We start from the raw sequence: 19350 nt of genomic DNA, 5'->3' as shown, positions 1-19350 counted from the left end.
AAAGGAAACAAGAATGAAAAACATGACAATAATGTTTATTTAACGGTATTAGACATAGTAATGCTTTAATCCTAAACATCAAGGTCATCATCAGGATCTTCCTGGTCATAGTCATCGTTGGCATCAGGTTCATAGAGAATCCGCCCAGAACCCATACCTGGATGAAGTAGAGCGGTTTTCCTGCAACACAAAACAGTTGTTCTTACATTTTATGCACTTTAAGTAAAACTGAAAAGTTTTACAATGTTTAAAAAAGAAACAACGTGAAAAAGTTTCTGACTTCTCTTTGCTGAAAACAAATGGAAGTGTGAGTTTATTCTTGGCTTCCGCTTCAGAATCAGACAATCGCAGATTGAAGGTCAAGTTGGCCGTTGGGTCCATCTGTTAAAGCAAAAGCAGAAATAACCTCAATCTTTTGTCTCCTCATATAAATTCTGTTTAGTGTTAAATGTGTGAAGCTGCACCTGCTCCTCCTCTGCATCATTCTGTTTGTGCTCAGGATGTTTGCTGTGAACGATGACTGTTAGGTCCTCGTTGACGCTAAATATCTCCTCCTGTGGATAAAACCCCACGCCATCAACGTTTTTCAACCTGGCACACAGAAAAGTAATCCCCGGTGCAAACACTGCTTACATCTTGTATGACTTTCCCAGATTTTAAGTGCTTTGTTATTTTTGCCACTGCTTCATTTGCCCTGACTCCAGGTGCAACAGTGATGAGTGACGATGCCAAGTGGCTGAGGCTCCCCACGGTGCCCCTCTGGTGCAAATCTGCATGGAGCAGGGCGATAACAGTTCTCACAGCTCCCCCTAATGAAAACAGAATAATACAGCATTTAACCACAAGCTCCACTTTGTACCTAAAAGATTAAACCAAAAACACACACATTTTGTGTTTAATCAACAAAAACTAAAACAGATTAAAAATCTGTTTTACCTTTTCTGAGTTGGTGAAGTATTCTGCAAACAGCAGGCGGAGCCACATGCCTCAATACCCACGATAGCGAATCGATGACTAGTGTGGCCGGTTTCAGGTCAGATGTTTGTTTGACCAGATTTGTGAGTTCCTCCAAATTAAAGTTGTTAACGGTGAAAGCCGAGTGGTCGTTCCACCCAAGTGGGTCTGCATATGCACTGTGTATGTGCAGCCTGAAATTCAAAACAAAAAAAATAACTCTGATTATTACTTTAACTAATCATTAAATGCTTGATACACAATTTGTGATGGTTCTAAATTAAATAAATGTGTTCTTAAAATAAAGCTGTACAGAGAAAAGATAGAACACAAAACAAAAAAGAAAGGAAAATACAAAATGTGGCAGTCTTCACATTTAACAGAAGGTAGATTCAAAATCCAGCAAATCTAATCATTTTCCCCGCAATTTGTAAGTTATCAACATCGTAGCCGCTAGCCTAGTTAGTGGTAGGGTTTCTTTTAAATGTAAAGAGTACAAAAATCTGTTTTTCCACTTCAAAACATAACACTTGGATGATTATTTCTACATTTTGACTCCTTTATGGTGGAATAGCAGGGAAAACCCAGATGACGTGAACGTGATTGACCTCCTGTTGATGTCCACACTAGGGGTTGTATGAACTAGTCGACTAGTCGACTTCACGGCTCTGTAGTGACTTTTTATGCCTGTCATCGACTAGTCGCTGTCACGTGATAATGACTGACAAGATGCAGTCCTCGGAAAAGACAGCAGGTGATGAGCCCCTGCGTCGGGAGGCAGAGGCGACGCGCTGTGCCAGAGCGTCGGTACTGACACCGGTGGTAAAACAGACATTTAACCAAACTGTGACCTTTTCCCTCTTGCAATTTTACCTTCCCCTCACCCCCATCCTAATCTTAACCAGTTTGCGCATGCAAAGCTCTGATCGTTGACGCGCTCCAGACATCTGCGTCCTGAGCACCGCCAAATCAGGTGTCACCGCCTCAAAAAATATTTAAACACGCGATCGTTCATGTCGGCTCATTTCCTTTAATATTTTCTGTCTGTTATTTGTACCTGATGCGTTTCGCTGCTGCGGAGCAAGGCGCATCACCTGTTTTGTTCTCCGGTGACGCACCCCCAAAATTCCACTATCTCCGCTCCGGCACGAACTCCGTAGCAAAAACGGTTCCGTTGTAGTCGGCCGGCGAGCAGCGGCACTCCGCTGTTTTTGCGGTCGGTAGATCTTTTAGAACTGCAGTTCAAAGGTAACTCATAAGGTGAATATAAATGAACCCAGGTAGCAGTTTTTCTTTAGGACTGAGAGGAGATGCAGGAAGATAATAAACAGACAGGACAGAAAAATAGTCAAATAAAAACAAGTTAGTTTTTGTACCTGGTGGTTGCAACAAACAGACACCATTGAAGGTAATCAGAAGTGAGGAACAGAAAATGAAATAATTATTTTAATGTTTAGAGCAGCAGGAACTCTGAGAGGCTGCAGACGCATCAGTGAGTTTGCGGCCGCTGCACAGGGGGAGGGGGGAGAGGGCTGAAGCAGGGGGAGGGGGAGAGGGCTGAAGTAGGAAGCAGAAACTACCGTTGTTAAAAGAGATGTGTAGGGGAAATGCTGTAAAAACATGTGGGGGAAGTAGGGCTGCTCGATTATGGCAAAAATAATAATCAGGATTGTTGTGACTGAAATTGCGATCTCGATTATTTAAGACAGTTTTTCAATTTATGTTGATTTTATTTGTTTTTATTCAGTCATAAAATTGCTCAGGGCACAATCAGGACAAAAATAAATAAGAAACAAGATGATCACTAAAATAACTCCTGATTCCCAGTATAAAAAGACCAATATACTTACAGCTCATAGTTTATGACCCAAGGGCTATAGACCATGGTTTAACTCATTTAAGTCTAACCAGTACAGACCCAAATACCAATATCTTGCAAAGACTGACAGCAAGAATTATACAGTGGCATTTATAACAAATAAATGTAAATTAATTGATCTTCATAAAATGTTGCATAACATTTATTGAGTCGTGTCAAGGTGCTGTAGGAGAGTGCACTAGCACCGTGTCCTCAGAGAGATTAGTTATTTATCAGCGTGAGGAACTTATTTCTACCTTATTTATAAACTATTTATTTACAGGTTCATCAGTTAATGTAATAATTGTCCCAACCACAGCTGCACCCCCCACCCCCCAACCCGGTCTCACAGCAATCAGGGGCAAGCTGCACGTGCGTTTAGCGCGCCGCACACGCACATTTAGCCGTTTTTAGCGGTTCAGGAGCCCGCAGGTACGGTGTGTGTCACTCACTCTGGTTACTCCAACAGGGAGCCGGCTCTGAGAGCTGTTTCTTTAGCGACTGACACATCACTGCATCATTCCCTTTCCTAATGTCCTGAAGAACGGTCCGGAGCGCAGGCGGAGTGTTTAGCTAACCTGCAGGAAATGTCAACGACAGTTATCCAGAAAGTAGCTAAGGGTTACCAGAGATTTCTGAGGTGTTCACTAGGTACTTTTAGGATTAAAAAAGTCAAGAAGGGGGTCTGAAAAGCTGTTGGAAATAGCGTCAAAAGTGTTGCCAAGTTGGCAACACTGTAGCGCTTCATTTGCAACTCAGGGCAGCGTAAGTGGGAGGAGCAAATAATCCGCTTGTTTTGTTTGTATAATCGTTCAAAACTCAGATCGTAATTGTGATTAAAATTCGATTAATTGAGCAGCCCTAGGGGGAAGCTCATTAAAATGCATCAGACACAGTGGATTTAGTAGGACTTAAAAAGAACAAGCCCTACGAATAGGCCCACTGACTGATTACAAGCTTGTAGACACCTATGATGCTGATCAGTGGACACACCTTGAATTAACATGTCTCTTTGGTCACATTATTTTCAGTCTTTTCTAGGGGTACTGTCATTTTTGTCCAGTTCTGTTCCATGAGTTAATTTTTTTAATTATTCAGTTAAAGCAAGTGGTTGAAAAGCAATGTCTGACTTTCATTGGTTACATTTCATAGAATTTTAATTTACTATTACTTTTGTCAGATTCAAGTTATTTCTGTGACCATTGTGGTGTTTTCTTTCATTGACCAACAATTTTATCCACGTCTGTATATATGACTTTAGAAATGTGCACATTAATTTTAAGGGCAATCTATGATGCTACTCAAACCTCTGTAGCCCAATTATGTTTTACGGTTCTGACCTTCCATTAGGTTAGGTCTTTTTCTAGCATTCGCTGATTGCAGGAAGGGTAAGCCACCTAGACATTGTTGTAGGAGTGTTATTTGTTGTTCTTTCACTGCTGCTTGGATGACCGACCAATTTTTTTGATTATTTTCCACTGCTTGGATGAACTGCCAGTTACTGGATAATTTGCTACTTCATTGGACCACTATTATTTAACTGGCTTGAGTTTTTGGATTTAATCACAACTATTGTGAAAAACTGGAAGTACTTTGACTTACTGACCCACTGTGGTCAAGACCTTCATAAAGATTAATTTCCCTCCCATTGTTTAGGCAGTTCATTGTTTAGGTGCTTTTTTGCATTTGCAGAATCTTTTTGTGTTTATTCATCAGGATCCTTTTCACCTCTCAGGGAATAAACGATGCACCTGGACAGTCACCTGTAAATGCTAATGCACATCTAGACCCACCTTCGTACTCTGGGCTTGTTATGACTACCTAGATCTGCATGCTCAAGCGCCAATGGTTCTTTAGCGCTCACATGAGGTTACCAGTTTGTACTCTGAACAGATGTTCATGAGTGCAAATGTCTGTCGATTTTACATTTATTGGTTTTCCCTTTGATTTTCACTCCTTTGGTTACTTTCTCTAACTTTTACATGTCATCATAATTACAGTGACCAAGTAGTTCAGGACATGCTTGAATATCATAGCATTCTTCATTATTACTTTCATCATAGACAGTGTTCAAATAGCAGTATCTCATACTCTTTAATGTCAAACCTGGCTTTGTGGATTAGCTGGCTGCTGCCAACCTCGAAGTAGACCTCAGCTTCTTTGGTGATCATGGCATTAAGGGCAAGTCAGCTTTATTTATATAGCACCTTACTACAGTATAAAACTGAACAAAGTGCTTCACAGAATTTAAAAACATTAAAAACAATAGACAACATAAAAATGCATACAAACTAAAGCTTAAGAACTCATCATCTGAACTCATCATAAGAACATCTGTGGAGCTTCTGTTGTTAGACCTAATGGCAGCCTTCGACACAGTTGACCACGCGATTCTACTTGATCGCTTGGAACGATGGGTTGGGATCAAAGGGTCAGCTCTGGACAGGTTTAGATCGTATCTCCACAACAGGACATTCTGTGTTAAACTGGGTGATGTTTTTTCTTCTTGGGAGGGGCTCCGCTGGGGGGTCCCGCAGGGATCGATCCTTGGTCCTCTTTCGTTTGCCATTTATCTGCTTCCTCTGGGGTCAATCTTTCGTAAACATGGCCTATCATTCCATCTCTATGCTGACGATTGCCAGATTTACTCTCCATTGTGTCAGGAGAAAGGTCACTCTATCCAGTCCTTTGTGTCCTGCATTAACGAGGTGAAGTCTTGGCTAATGGCCAACTATCTGCATCTGAATGAGGGAAAGACAGAGCTCATTTTTCACCCCAACAGCAGGAATGTGGGTCGTTATGTTGATCTTGGCCCTCTTTCTCCCTACTCAAAACCAGTCGTCAACAGTTTGGGGGTGAAAGTTGATGCTGGACTTAAATTTGATGCTCACATCAATTCTGTGATCTGGTCCAGTTTCTTTCACCTGAGACGCCTTGCAAAAATCAAGCCTATGCTGTCAAGAGCCCACCTGGAGCGGGTACTGCATGCATTTGTAATTTCTAGGCTTGATTACTGCAACTCTCTCTATGCAGGGTTGTGTCAGTCATCACTGCGTCGCCTACAGGTTGTGCAGAACAGCGCAGCCAGGTTCCTGACTGGGAACAGGAAACTGGACCACATCAGTCCGATTCTGGCCTCCCTGCACTGGCTTCCGGTTTGCTATCATTCACACTTCAAACTCCTCGTCTTTGTTTTTAATTTCTTCCAGGGTGGTGCTCCCCCCTATCTGGCTACTCTCCTGAACAGACATTCATCACGCGCTCTGCACTCCTCTGACCAAGGCCTGCTCGTTGTCCCTCGTTCTAGGTGTCGTACTCGCGGGGACCGGGCTTTCTCAGTCCTAGCACCTTCACTCTGGAACCAGTTGCCACCCTCAGTTAGGCTGTCCCCATCTCTGCCAGTCTTCAAGAGTCGCCTAAAAACCCACCTCCTCCGCTTGAAATTTCCTGAACATGTTTGAATTTGGCCCTCTTTTATGTTGATTTTTATTTCATAGTTTTCATTGGTTCACTCTATCCCATTTGTCTTCTACTAGAATGTTTTACCTTTTTTTGTAATTTGTAATCTGTATTTTGAATTGCTTTTATTTTCTGATTTATTCACTATATTTAACTTTCTGTACCATGTTCAGCGCTTTGGGCTTCCTGACAGGGTTGCGGAAGGCACTTTATAAATAAAGCATTGATTGATTGAAAAAATTTAAAAGCCCATAAAAGCACCTTGTACTGGACTCTAAAACGAACAGGCAGCCAGTGCAGGGAGGCCAGGACAGGAGTAACATGCTCCATCTTTTTCGTCCCAGTGAACAGCTGTGCAGCAGCATTCTGCACCAACTGAAGACGAGAGGTGGGATCGTGAAACGCCAAGGTACAAAGAATTACAGTAATCATGCCTTGATGTAATAAAAGCATGAATTACTGTTTCAAAGTCCTTTTTTGACAGCAAGGTCTTTAATTTGGCGATCCTTGTTAATTAGGGCTGGGCAATAAGTTGAAAAAGTTTCATTATCAAAATTTCTGACTCTTATCAAGATCATTTTTCCCATGTCAATAAATCTGATAACAGAAAAATGAAAAGATGTGTGTAGGTGTGCAACGTTCGTGTCCCTTTAAGAAGCTGTACCGCCTCGAGTCACGTAAAAATTTGATTTAACATAATACATGTGACAGCCCCATCTAGTGGACAACTTTTGTTACTGGGCATACCTGTAGTTATCCATTTATCATTATCGATATTGATTTTAGACCATACCACCCAGCCCTATTGTTAATTGATAAAAACTAGATTTAGTCACCACTGATAAGCCTGTCCAAAACAAGATCCCCATCCAGTACAACACCCAGGGAAGTCACACTCAGTTTCAAGAATGGGGCGAGCTGACCGAGGTCCACTGCACCCACCCTAGACAAAGTACTTGGACCAAAACCTACAACCTCTGTCTTTTTATCATTAAAAAGAAGGAAATTAGAGAACATCCATTGCCTAACCTCAACAAAACAATCTAAGAGACCGCAAAGCATGATTGTGGCCCCTCTTAAAAGGCACGTATACCTGGGTATCGTCTGCACAGCAGTGAAAGTGACACCCATGTTTCTTAAAAGTCAAACAATGAGGTAGCAGATACAGAGAAAACAACAATGAGCCCAACACAGAACTCTGGGGAACCCCCCATGAGAATGAGGCATTAGAGCAAGTAAAATTTCCCAATGATACACTGACGGTTCTGTCAGCCAGGTATGACACAAACCAATCCAGAGCAATCCTGCGAATACACACAAAGGTTTCCATCCTAGAAATCAGGAGAGCATGATCAACAGTATCGAATGAGGCATATAGGTCCAACAATACCAAAACAACAAAGTGTCCAGAAACAGTTGCCAATAAAATGTCATTAAAAACTCAAAGTATTGCCTATTCTGTACTGTGGACTGGCTTTAAACCAGACTGGAATTTTTCCTAAATGTAATTTCTCATCAAATACTCAGTCAACTGTGAGTAAATTACCTTCTCCGGTACTTTAGAAGTAAAAGGAAGTCTGAAGATAGGTCGATAACTGGACAAGGCAGATGAGTTGAGTCCAGCCTTCTTCAGTAAAGGCTGAACAACCGCATGTTTCCAGTTCCCGGGTACTACTCCAGAGACAATGCTCTGATTAATAACGGCAAGAACCCAATGACCAACTGATAAAAAACTTATTTTAAAAGCCTAGATGGCATCAAATCCAAGGGAGAACCAACAAGTTTTAAAGAGTTAAAATCCCAAAGGCACTAAGGCAGTCCAACGTAAGCAGCTCAAACTAACTAAAAGTAGCTGAACAGGGACCAGAAAGAGTCTGACAGGGGACAGATGGAATCTGAGCTCTGATATCGACTATTTTGTCCACAAAAAAACTCAAAAATGCTTCGTAAGACATCACAGAGAGCTCAATACCCACTGGTTGGTGAATATTGAGGATATCATTAATTACATTAAATAGCATCCATGGCCTGTGAAGAGAAGACATCCTGTGTTAATGTTGGGATGTGGAGTAACGTCTGCAGCATCGCTGACCCATGACGACCCCCACTGTCCCTCAGGCAGGCCGCAGCTTCTCCTCTCTTGAGCGCTCCTCCACTTTCCGTTCGCCAATTCCATGAAGTGCTTCTCCGGTCGTAAGGTGTCATCAAAGCTTTTGAACTTCTTCATCTCTGGGATGATGTGAAAGATGACTCCTGTGTCAACTATCAGAACTCTTTCTTTCGCATCAAGCACAAGACAGCCACTAAAGCATATATGACTTTCTCCATCAGCTGCGTGTTTCACCATCTCACGTGAGAGTCTGTCTGAGTGGGGCTGTGGCTGAATGTCTGGCCACAGGTGAAAGATTTCAACTGTGCAAAGTCCCCTTTCCCTTCATTTTCACAGTTTTCATCATGGTATCATCACTGTCATAATAGTCTTAAACCTTTTATCTGCTTGGTTTTAAATGTGCTGAATGTTATCTTATCATCACTCTGTGTTATAAGAATGACCAAATGGCTTAATGTCTCTGACAAACCCTTCAGAACCATTACAATCAGCAGCCCATCATTCAATGTCTCTTCAGCATTTCTCAGTGCTGTTATGACCCTCTCACGGTGTGCTTTCTGCAGCAATGCCAGCTCAGGCTGAGGTTGTCCTTGACCTGCATAAGGGTCCCTCACTGCAGGGCTTTTCTTCCATCGCCTGGGGCATCTCACATTACGAGGGAGACTTTAATCATCCAGGAACTAGAATAATCCAGCATATGCTTCCTCATTTTTTGAAGCATCACTGTCATCTTCGTCATCTTCACCCAACTCTGGTGCACGTAACATCATGTATTTGAGGCCCAACCACCTGAAAACGTTGTCTACCAACACTTGTAGCTCTTTTCATCTCCATCAAAACACAACCATTGCCAGCAATTTCCATATTCATTTCTTCATTACCTGTTGAAACCTCCACTAAAAGAAAGGATGACCAACGGCCCGGCAACTCGTGACGGAGGAATTCATAACCACAGGAGACAGCAGTAGCTCAGGAGGTAGAGCGGGCTGTCCAGTAATCAGAAGGTTGCAGGTTTGATCCAGGCTCCCACCAAAGAATTCTGCTGTTGTGTCCTTGGGCAAGACACTCAAGCCTGGTTCATGCTTCTCTGTCAGCTCCGCAAGGGACAGACGCGCACCGATTGACGGAAGCGTTTTGCTCTCATACTTCTCCGTCTCCTGGAGAGTGTTGAAAAGCAATTGCCCGGCAGGACAACAGAGGGCATAGCGCTGTTCTGTGGTATCCTGTCATGTATCGGTCCAAGATAGTGTGTTTATATTGTGTTTTTTGTATATAAGAGACTTTTAACACTGACATATTTGTCTCTCATCCTCCTCCACCTCTTCATGCGCTCGCCACCTCCAAACCCACGTTTCCTGTCATTTCCGTCCACAAATAAAACGCTTGCTGCGCATCCTTTCACTCCTCCAGTCACGGGAGAATTAAACATTCATGTTTTTAGAGTTTTTTCACGAGATATTCTTCAAGCTTCTCCGTGTCTGCCGCTAGTTATCCTCGGCTCTCTTTATGTTTTTGAGGGCGCAATGACGGCGGTGTAAACAACAGCGGCGTCCTGACCAATCACAAGCTTGCGTTGTACGTCTCGACTGACGGATGTTTAGAAAAGAGAGCTCGACTCTGTCCGTCCTTGCGGAGCTCTCCGGCAAGCACGCAAGGACGGATAATGGCGTTGCGTGTCTCCGCACTGAAGCAGACGGAGAAGCATGAATCAGGCTTTAACCTGCCTTGCTTTCTGGTGGTGGTTGGAGGGACTGGTGGCACCTGTGTTCAGCAGGCCTCGCCTCTGTTAGTGCCCCCCAGGGCAGCCGTGACTACATATTAACTCATGACCACCTGCATGTGACTGACTGTGTTGTGAAGCGCTTTGGGGGGTTGTAGAACCATAAGAATGCACTATACAAAAGCAGGCCATTTACATGAGAGAACAATGAAATATGCCATGCCACCACTCCCTTACTATTGGAGCATGCTTATTGAAGACAACAAGTAAGAGCTCAGCTTATCAACAAAATCAACAGTTCCTGCTCGACCTGATTCACAGCCAACCACAACTCAGCAGAAATCACCATGGGGCAGTTTGCATACATAAAACACCATGCACCCGCACCTAAAAATACCTGACGTCACACAATCATAGCCACCTTAGCTGTGCAAAACGTGCATAATTATGCCAGGTGCTTAGACATGAGACGATGAGAAAATAAAATCTAGAATTTTGACCGTATTTCTTCTTACGCCTGAGAGTCTGGTGTTTTCAGTCCATCTTTCAGTTCTTCTTCGTCTACATCAAATCCAAGGACATGTACAACATCGCCCCTAAATATGAAAACAAAAGGAGAATCAGCTACTTTTAATACAGTAGAAATGAACACGTGATTGTGTAGCATACCTGCTCAAGGCAGCACTGATGAAGCTCCTTAAAAGGTCTCTTCCAGAGTATCTACACGTGTCTGAAGCGAATATAAACGGCTTTAATAAGCTTTGAACAACACAAATGACATGTTTAATCGTTGACATTTAGTACATTTACCTTGTATTACAAGCAAGCCTCCACTATCCGTGCCTTGTAATAGTTCAGACAGCATGTTAGCATTAGCTAGTTATCATGCGTCTAAATTGTCACCTATTTAAAAGAGAAAAGTCAAGTTCGTTTAGACTAATTTGATAACACGTTTCTAGAGTTGCCGTAAGATATGCTTCATAAAGCACGTTTCGTTAACTAACATGTTTAGACTGTTCGAATTATGAAAATCCAACACTTCCGGTTTACGCATTTTCCTTTATTAATGGGAAATGAAGTTTGCTAGAATTTTATGAGCAATGCCTTACTGGGGAGTGACAAGTCCATTGAACTACGCTACCCAGCATGCATCACAGAAGACGTTTCGTAGCGGCTTTGCTGGGATGGTGCGATAGTGGATCAGCTCTGGTGACTAATCCCGCCCCGCCTAACCATACCAACCAATCGAAGAGCTGATTTTAACTGCAATAACCAATCACAAGAGAACAACCCTCCCGCTGCGTACTTTTGGGTGATCTAATTTAGCCTTGGTCCCCCCTCTAAAGAGGCTGCTACCGCGCGGAATAAAGCCCAAAGTCTAGTGGATTTGTATGCCCGCAGAGAACAATTTAACAACTTCATCGGAGTTGCGAATATGGATATACATTTAGCATTCGTGCTAAATTAAGGATATTCTGCATTTCTGATATGTGTTAGAAGATCTGTGAGCTTGAAGTGGACCACATTGTAATCGAGAGAGGAATTACTATTTTTGACCAACGGTGGCTTGTTTCTCCTGTTAACGGGAGCCGTTGTCTCGTATCTGAATCGGTGGGACCACACAACCTGCAACCACAGTAAAGCCTCACCAACAAGAAGTCTTCACAGCACCGTGTCTTCGGCTTTGTAGCCGTTAGATTACCCGGCATTCAGGTGCAACCACGCCGGGGAAAACTCCGAGCCACGGCCGATGGTCTCCGGCTAGCGCTTAAGCGGCTTCTCCTTTTTGGATCGAGGCCTTGTCTGCGGGGCTACAATGCTCGACATAATGTCTGATCACCAAGGTATGTTAAATATTGCCAAAACTACTTTTACGTTTTATATCATTGCGCGCATTGTGAAACTGTCGCTTTGTGGGCTTTAAATCTTTCATGTTGTGGCTAATGCTAGTCTTGCATTTGGTTGCGTAGGCTGTAATATGAGCTCGGCTTTCTTCCGATTATCTCGCTTATTGTTGTTAAACTGCAAAGAAAGTTGTGGCGTATTGAATTATTATATTTTATACGACACATTCAGTTGGTTAACTTGGTGTTGTTTAGTGCAGTCCGCGCCGAACCACAATGCTAACGTAAAAAGCTAACTACTTGCTGCTAACCAATATTCACGCGCCAGCTGCGCCAAAACCCTCCTTCGGTTACCACGTTTAAACAAAATTGGTGTGGTCACCTGGCGGAGTACTATTTTAATAATGCCCAGAACTTCAAAGATGACAAACTCGACACGCCCGACAAACTGCTAGCAACATCTCGCTAACGTCAATCTGCTAACACCAGGCTGCTTCTCATTCCAAGTTGAGCCTCCCACTTCCATTTAAAGAGGGTGCTGTAATCGACTAGCTCTCGACTGCCTACTCACATATTCTTTCATAAATCAGATGTAGTTGTTGATGAATTAGATTCTGGAAATTTACAAAATTAAACTAACACCGTTACTGTGCCCGCTGCGAATCGTTTAACCTGCTAGCTTTACAGTGGTAGCCACCTCACTTTCTTAATATGGTCGATGTAAATTAGGTGAGTAAGAGTTGGAGGTCGGTCGTAGACAACTAGCCTCGTCGGCTATTCTATAATTTTGCAACTTTTTACTTCGGTAAATTCGCTACAAAGCTGAAAGGAAATGTGTCTCGACACGCTTGTCCGTAATAATCCTCATTAAGTTACTGAGCTGGTGTTAGCCGGCTAATGCTAACTCTAGTTCGTCCCATTTTCAACATGCCTCCAGGAAACCAAATAGCAGCTATGCTTAAAGTGTTTTTAGACACTCTTAACCGCAGTCAGCACAAACTTAGCTGTAAACATTGATACTAGTCTGTGAAATTAACCTCAGAAGCTCAAATGTTTCATATTTAGTTGTTAGCCTGCTAACGCTAACATTAGGCTACCTAAATGTTTACTGTTTCTGATCAAATTAAGAGTGAATCCATACGGGTCACAACTCTAACCTTCCTCCGTGTGTTTTTCTCCCTAGATTCCCTTTTGGCATGTAAAACAGAACCTCTGGTAAGTGTCTCAATATGCTGCTTTGGATCATTTATTCCGTTATTAAAGTTCCACTTCCTGTGATTAAAATGGTGTAAATGTGTTTTGTAGCCCCCAGAGAGGAAAAAGAGGACTGTTGAGGACTTCAACAAGTTCTGCAGCTTCGTCCTGGCTTATGCTGGTTACATCCCTAGTCCCAAAGAGGTAAGTAAAGCTGGGTGGACACTGCGACTTTTTCCACTCGTAGCACTCAGCTTCAGCTCAAACTGTACGACTTCCTCGCAGGGCAGATCTCACGAGCCATGTGCTCACACTGTACGACCCAGTTCTCAGATGCAACCTGACTGCTCACACTGTACGTCTGGTAGCAACACGTCAGACTTGTTGTCTTGTCTTGCCTGTTGTCCTTCGGGAGTGCTGCAGGGGGACACACAGGGATTTATGGGGGTTGGATGAGGAAAACGAAATAAAGAAAGTAAATCTGTGTTTTGTGGTCAGTTTAATTTGACATGAACACGACAAACACGCTTTCATGACAATCCTTGTCATTGTATGTAAAATAAAAAAACATGTAGAAATAAAAATGAACAACGTGTGTTATTAGGGAAATAGCGGGTGAGCGGTGTTGATGCATGATTACGCATGCGCCGTGAGCGGTTCTGGTACTTTTTGGGTCGCAGCTGCTCGTTGCGTCACTTCAACCCTCACGAGGAACGAGCAAAATATCAAACACTCCAGAAGTCCGTGTGAGCTCACGATTGCTGATCGGTAGCAGGTCACATGGTGTTAATCGCCTCTCGTGACCCCTATACACTACACGACGCTCAGCGCAAAACTCGCCACGATCTTGTGGATTCTCGCATGAGTGGAAAATCGGCTCAAAAAGTGAAAAGGTCGCTCGGTGCACGCCCGGCTTAAGAGAAGTCTGGGACACTGGTGTGAAATTTTCACGGGTTTTATGCGCTTGAAACTGTAACTGGAATTAGTTTTAATGTAGTGGCATTCACTCTTGTGTGACAAGGAAGTGAAGTAATGATTGAATGTATAGCAGAAAGTTTTCAGACACAAATCAGTTTATTCTAAATAATAATTAAGTAGAAGATGAATGAGTTTCCTTGGTAGGGTGGCTGGCTTCAGCTTTGGAGACGGCATGAGAAGCTTAGACTTCTGGGAGTAGAGCCGCTGCTCCTCCACGTTGAGAGGATACAGCCATGATGGTTCAGGCAATTGTTCAGGATGCCTTCCAGGGTATGACTTGCCAGGTATGTCCTGCTGGCAGGAGGCCCTTGGGCCAACCCAGGACATGCTAGAGGGATTGTGTGTCCACGTTGGCCAGGGAACACTTTGGGATCTCACCGATGGAGGTTGCTGGGAAGAGGTCAGTTTGATCATCACTGCTGGAGATGCTAACCCCAAGACCCAGATAACTGGACAGATGGACCTTGGTTGACCTGACCTTACCTCAACTTGACCAAAGAATGAACATCTAGATGAGAAAAGGCCCGGCCACTTTGTCCAGCATCTGCAGCAGACCTGGGATGCCTTTCCAGATGGGAGCAAGCCTTTATATTGGGACAATATTAGGAAAACCTGCGATACGCGATAACAGCGATTAATATTGCAATGACGATATGACTTGCAGTAAATAAAAACTTAACTCCTGAACAACCAAAAAAAAAATCAAAAACAGAGAAATTTAAAAAATGTCTAAACTATCATGAAAATGACAAAAGCAAAAGATGTGAGGAAAGGGAAAAAGAAAATAACAAGAAAAGGCATCAGTGGATCCAGGGAAAAGCAGAAAGAGCAGAACGAAGCTAACTCAGGTTTTTGCTAACCATCCAAATAAAGTGCCGTTCGCCTAGGGGGCAGGGGTGCACCGATACACGGATACAGATACTGGTATCGGTATCTGCACCGATACTGGTATGGCTTCCCTGTAACTTGTCATTTCTGTTCACCTAATATTTGAGTTTTGTGATGATTTTTATTCATATATTTTACTTTTTATCTACCTCAGTCTTTTCCTGTTGAAAGCAGAGAAGAAAATAAAATCTGTATTCCAAAATCATAACATTTTTTTGTGTGGTAGAAGCATCGGTATAGGTATCGGCGAATATGCAGATCCAAGTATCGATATCGTATCGGTTTGGAAAAAAGTGGTATCGTTGCATCCGTACTAGGGGGTGGGCATCTCACCTATGAGAAACCACCCGATTGGCCAAATGGGTGAAGAGCTTTTTGATTAAACTTCATCCTTCGGTTTGATTCACAGAAGGAATTATTTGTAGCAAACGTTTGATCTGACTGTTCATTGCGATTTATTAATTTTTTTCTGGTTTTTTTGCATTCTGCGTATTGCACATGCTGATCTCACAACGGGGATGCATTTGCAATATATTGTGCAGCTCTAACCAGGAGTTAATAACATAAACAAGTACAGGGAACAGGTTTATCCTTTAAGGTTTTCTTTGTAAGAATCAAACATGCATATTGCAACAAGCTAAGTGTCTGGCACAATGAGAATCTTGTTTATATGTTCAGATGAACCAGGTAGGCTGAAACCTGACTGAGAAGCACACGTTTAGTCTTTGACTGCTGTTGAATCACACTTGGATTCAATCCAAAGCACTGTTACTGTTTCTCGTTACCACTGTGTTAGGGTGATAACTGGGTGAAGACGCCCTCTCATCTGCTCTTTGTTGCCCTGCAGGAAAGCTCCTGGTCTCCGACCTCCTCCAGCTCCGCACACAGCTCGGGTTTGTCAGCGGACAGAGGTGGTGGAGGCAGCAGCTCCGTGGGTAACGCCTGGGCCGACGGGAGCTCCGACATCCACACCATCCATACGTTTGTACGCAAAGCACGAGCGAACAAGGGCAAGAGCATTCATCGTACACACTCTGACAGCACGCTGCTGGATAAGATGCGCCTTAAGGACTCCTTGTATGGGAGCCAGGCCAGCGCGAAGGCCGAACGCAAGAAAGACAAAAAGCTAAAAAAACTGTCTCTGGGCTCTGCCATGACTGCGCAGGACAGCGGCAGCAGCGAGGGCGAGAAGCGAGCCCGCATCAAACGCAGCAAAAACTCCTCCAAACCGCCCAAGGCCAAGAAGCTGAAGAGTTCAGCCGCTCAGAGCGAGACGGACTCGGAGGCAAGGGGGAGCGAGGCACGGGTCTCAAGGGACGAGCTGTCGACGCACGGGAGCTCCAGCTCCAGCATGCAGGGGTTTGGGAAGACGTCACCAGATGAGTCCATCAGAGACGCAGAGATGAGCTCCAGCGAGGGAGAGACGTGGATCGCAGACGAAGACATTATGGTGGAGTCAGGTAAGATTGTCCTGATTCTCTGTAGATGTTTTTCCTCTTGTCCGTGTGGCTGCAGCGTCTAACTGTGCCGTCCCTCCATCACAGGCGATGACTCGTGGGACCTAATCACCTGCTACTGCGGGAAGCCTTTCGCCGGCCGGCCTATGATCGAGTGCAACCAGTGTGGCATTTGGGTTCACCTGTCATGTGCAAAAATCAAAAAGTCTAACGTTCCCGACATCTTTTACTGTCAAAAGTGCAGAGACTCACGACGGTCAGGACACAAAAAAGACACTTAAGAGGACAAAGGACCAGGGGGAGTTGTGCTTTCTTCCTGTCTATTTTGATTTTCTACAGCCTAAATTATCACCTGGAGGGCAACTGTGTGTGTGCAGTTGTAGAGTTTATTCTGACAATCGCAACAGATTTTATTGACACCCCGAGTCTTTATGGGATGAACTGGACAGCAGACAACCATGAAGGCTGGGAATCCTCACTAATCAGTTCCTATGTTCATTGGCTACCTGGTTTTTTACAATGTTGGTGTTGTGCACAAGCTTGTCCTCTTAATGCATTCTGATTTGTAAACAAGTAGCAGTTGGATAGCCATTTAGCCCTAAGATCCATGCAAAATTTCCTCTGACTAAAGTCAAGTTTATATATATATAGTATATATTAAGAGATGCTGTTTGTTTAGATGATGCTTGATAGGCAGCTCTTTGGTTTTTATGTTTAATTTCAAAGGGATTCTGTTTCTGTTAGTGGTGATAACTGAATGTAAACCCAGAAAGTTCTCACTCCTCTTGGGAAAGATGATTCATTAAATCAAATCAGCATCTGGAAGTTGTGGTTCTTAAACGTTGGAGAAATCATCTGGAGAGGCGATATTGGGCTGAGGTGTTATTTAGCCATAAACATGTCCAAAACTGGAGGTTTTTGAATTTATTTTTTCATCTGGAGAGGACGAGCGGTAACTCGGAGGTTTTGTTTGTGAACGGCTGAAAAATATTTTGTTTTAACATCAAGTTCTTGTTGATTTCTGAACTTTTGGGGAAGCTGGAGGCGTGCTCAGATTGGGACAAGAGAGCAATGTACAAAAATATACAAGCTGAGGCGTTTTCTTACTTTTTTAGTTGTTTCTTTAACCTTTCTTTTTGTTGATGTGAGAGTCCTGGAAAGTCTCCGTTGGCAGTTGCACTCTTCTGTGTACATATCATGTTCCTTGTACATATGTGAAAGTGAAGAGGCTACCCAAGCAAATTCTATATTTTCTGCAGTCTGTTAATGTTTTCCTTAATGTAGCTTGAAAAATAAAATGCTTTGGGATCATAAAACCTGTTATTTGTATTCCAGGAAGACAGACACACGAGTTTGTCCGATGTTTAATGTTTTTGATCTTTGGCACACAAGCTGTCATGTTTGTCTTCCACCACTAGAGGGCACTGGTTCACAAGAATCCCGTTTTACTAAATAAATATACAAAGTTGTGGGTGATGTTCACTCTTCACTGTGGACCTTTGTCTTGTCCTACAAAATAAAAGCATCATTTAGCAGTCATGAACAAAGATTTGGTTAATTTTCAATACTAAACAGTTAAGCTGGCTTTAGAAATGACTTTATAAGTAGGTAAACAGGGATTATTAATCATGCAGCAAGTGACTGTTTACATTTCTTACATTAATGATCCAAATGTAATCTGAGGTGGTTTTTATGTTTTACTAGAGCAGATAATAGTTCAAGTTGTGTCCTGATGCTGAACGTTGAGAGGATGGTGGCTAAGAGTATTCTGTGCAGCGTGATGATGGAACAAAAAGAAAAGTGAAGAAAATGTGTGACCATCGCTATATTCATTAAAACTGCAGTATTCAAAACAGTGGCGCCCCTAAGGTGAGGCCAGGGGTGCCCCCCCCCCCCCCCCCCCACACACACACACACATACACAGAAAATTACTGGGCCCTCCAGGGAAGACCTTTCCCATTTTACTAAATCATCTCCTGTTCACATAAATCATCCATTAATCTCCTTTGATCAAGACAACCATGTAAAACCCAATAAATTACTAAAATAATCCATTAGTAAATAAATCCTAATGGAACAAATAATGCTGCTGTTCACCACTTTCAAAAAGAAGTAAGAATTAAACTGTTTTAAAATGCTTAAACAATAAATGTTTAAATAAAAATAACTGAAATGTTTGTCAGATCTGAGGTACATATGGTGGAGATACGTCGTTTTTAATGACAAAGAATGAAGGATTAGCAATGCACAGCTAAAGGCTAAACCCTTCCAGAGCCAGAGTTACCACAAGGACTGATGTGGTGTCACCCTAAATTTTTCACTGCTCCCCCCCCCCCCCCCCGTTTTCTGGGGCACCACTGTTTCCTAGTGTCATGCCGCCCCGTTATGATGTAATCCACATGCAGAACGATCCCGACTCACCTTTCGTTTCCGAAACGTTGGGATTTGAAAGCGGCTGATGGAATCCATCGGAGCCACTTTCCACCTGTAAATGCAGCAGAGAATAACTTTCTGTTCCCGCTTCTAAAACCTTTAAACTGACAACTCTTCAGCTTCATTTGTTGCAGCCTTACCTCTTCTCATGAGCGTTCTGCTTGTGCAGGTTCTGGTTTTGGTTCTGGTTAAGAACATGCTCTGTTGGAAAGATGGCAGTCTGAAACCAAGACGCACTCCTGTGCCTGTTGATGTCTCCCGCGTCTCCCACGGACAGACCCCCCATTTCTGAAGGATCAGACAGGTGAGGAAAGAGCTCCTGGTCCAACCAGTCAACTTCCTAAAAACAGAACCCAGATTTGACTGAAACCTTCCACTCATGCTCATTCATGCAGGTATTTTCATTCAGGAGTGGCGCGTGCGTTCGTGGCTCACCCTCTTGGTTTTCACTGAG

General features: G+C 43.2%; 2 protein-coding genes across 4 annotated transcripts; one reads left to right on the top strand and one right to left on the bottom strand.

Moving 5' to 3' along the window:
* Positions 1-19: 19 nt before the first annotated feature.
* elp5 (elongator acetyltransferase complex subunit 5) lies at positions 20-12651 on the bottom strand. 3 transcript variants are annotated; one of them, XM_015946920.3, is made up of 9 exons: positions 12517-12651; positions 10912-11004; positions 10771-10831; positions 10617-10697; positions 937-1148; positions 634-809; positions 465-554; positions 281-381; positions 20-180 (listed from the first exon to the last, which is right to left on the bottom strand). In XM_015946920.3, the coding sequence occupies exons 2-9, from the start codon at positions 10964-10966 to the stop codon at positions 72-74; spliced, it is 885 nt and encodes a 294-aa protein (XP_015802406.3). In that variant the 5' UTR covers positions 10967-11004; positions 12517-12651; the 3' UTR covers positions 20-71. The 3 variants fall into 3 exon arrangements, with proteins under 3 accessions (XP_015802406.3, XP_054603773.2, XP_070405007.1); XM_054747798.2 differs by lacking the exon at positions 12517-12651 and adding an exon at positions 12328-12482; XM_070548906.1 differs by lacking the exon at positions 12517-12651 and having other exon boundaries at positions 10912-11195.
* Positions 11248-17778, top strand: phf23b (PHD finger protein 23b). Its single transcript, XM_015946918.3, has 5 exons — positions 11248-11945; positions 13129-13160; positions 13251-13343; positions 15853-16465; positions 16550-17778. The coding sequence occupies exons 1-5, from the start codon at positions 11918-11920 to the stop codon at positions 16741-16743; spliced, it is 960 nt and encodes a 319-aa protein (XP_015802404.3). The 5' UTR covers positions 11248-11917; the 3' UTR covers positions 16744-17778.
* The last annotated feature ends 1572 nt before the right edge of the window (positions 17779-19350 follow it).

This window comes from Nothobranchius furzeri, chromosome 2 (genome assembly GCF_043380555.1).
Source record: "Nothobranchius furzeri strain GRZ-AD chromosome 2, NfurGRZ-RIMD1, whole genome shotgun sequence".
Taxonomy (NCBI): Eukaryota; Metazoa; Chordata; class Actinopteri; order Cyprinodontiformes; family Nothobranchiidae; genus Nothobranchius; species Nothobranchius furzeri.
This window is presented reverse-complemented; position numbering and strand designations above follow the sequence as displayed.

Coding starts and splice junctions, on each gene's coding strand:
- phf23b (XM_015946918.3), top strand. CDS start 11,918: ATGCTCGACATAATGTCTGATCACCAAG. Junction 11,946..13,128: donor CATAATGTCTGATCACCAAG/GTATGTTAAATA, acceptor TTTTCTCCCTAG/ATTCCCTTTTGGCATGTAAA. Junction 13,344..15,852: donor ACATCCCTAGTCCCAAAGAG/GTAAGTAAAGCT, acceptor GTTGCCCTGCAG/GAAAGCTCCTGGTCTCCGAC.
- elp5 (XM_015946920.3), bottom strand. CDS start 10,966: ATGCTGTCTGAACTATTACAAGGCACGGATAGTGGAGGCTTGCTTGTA. Junction 810..936: donor ACTTCACCAACTCAGAAAAG/GTAAAACAGATT, acceptor TGTTTTCATTAG/GGGGAGCTGTGAGAACTGTT. Junction 382..464: donor ATGATGCAGAGGAGGAGCAG/GTGCAGCTTCAC, acceptor TTGCTTTAACAG/ATGGACCCAACGGCCAACTT.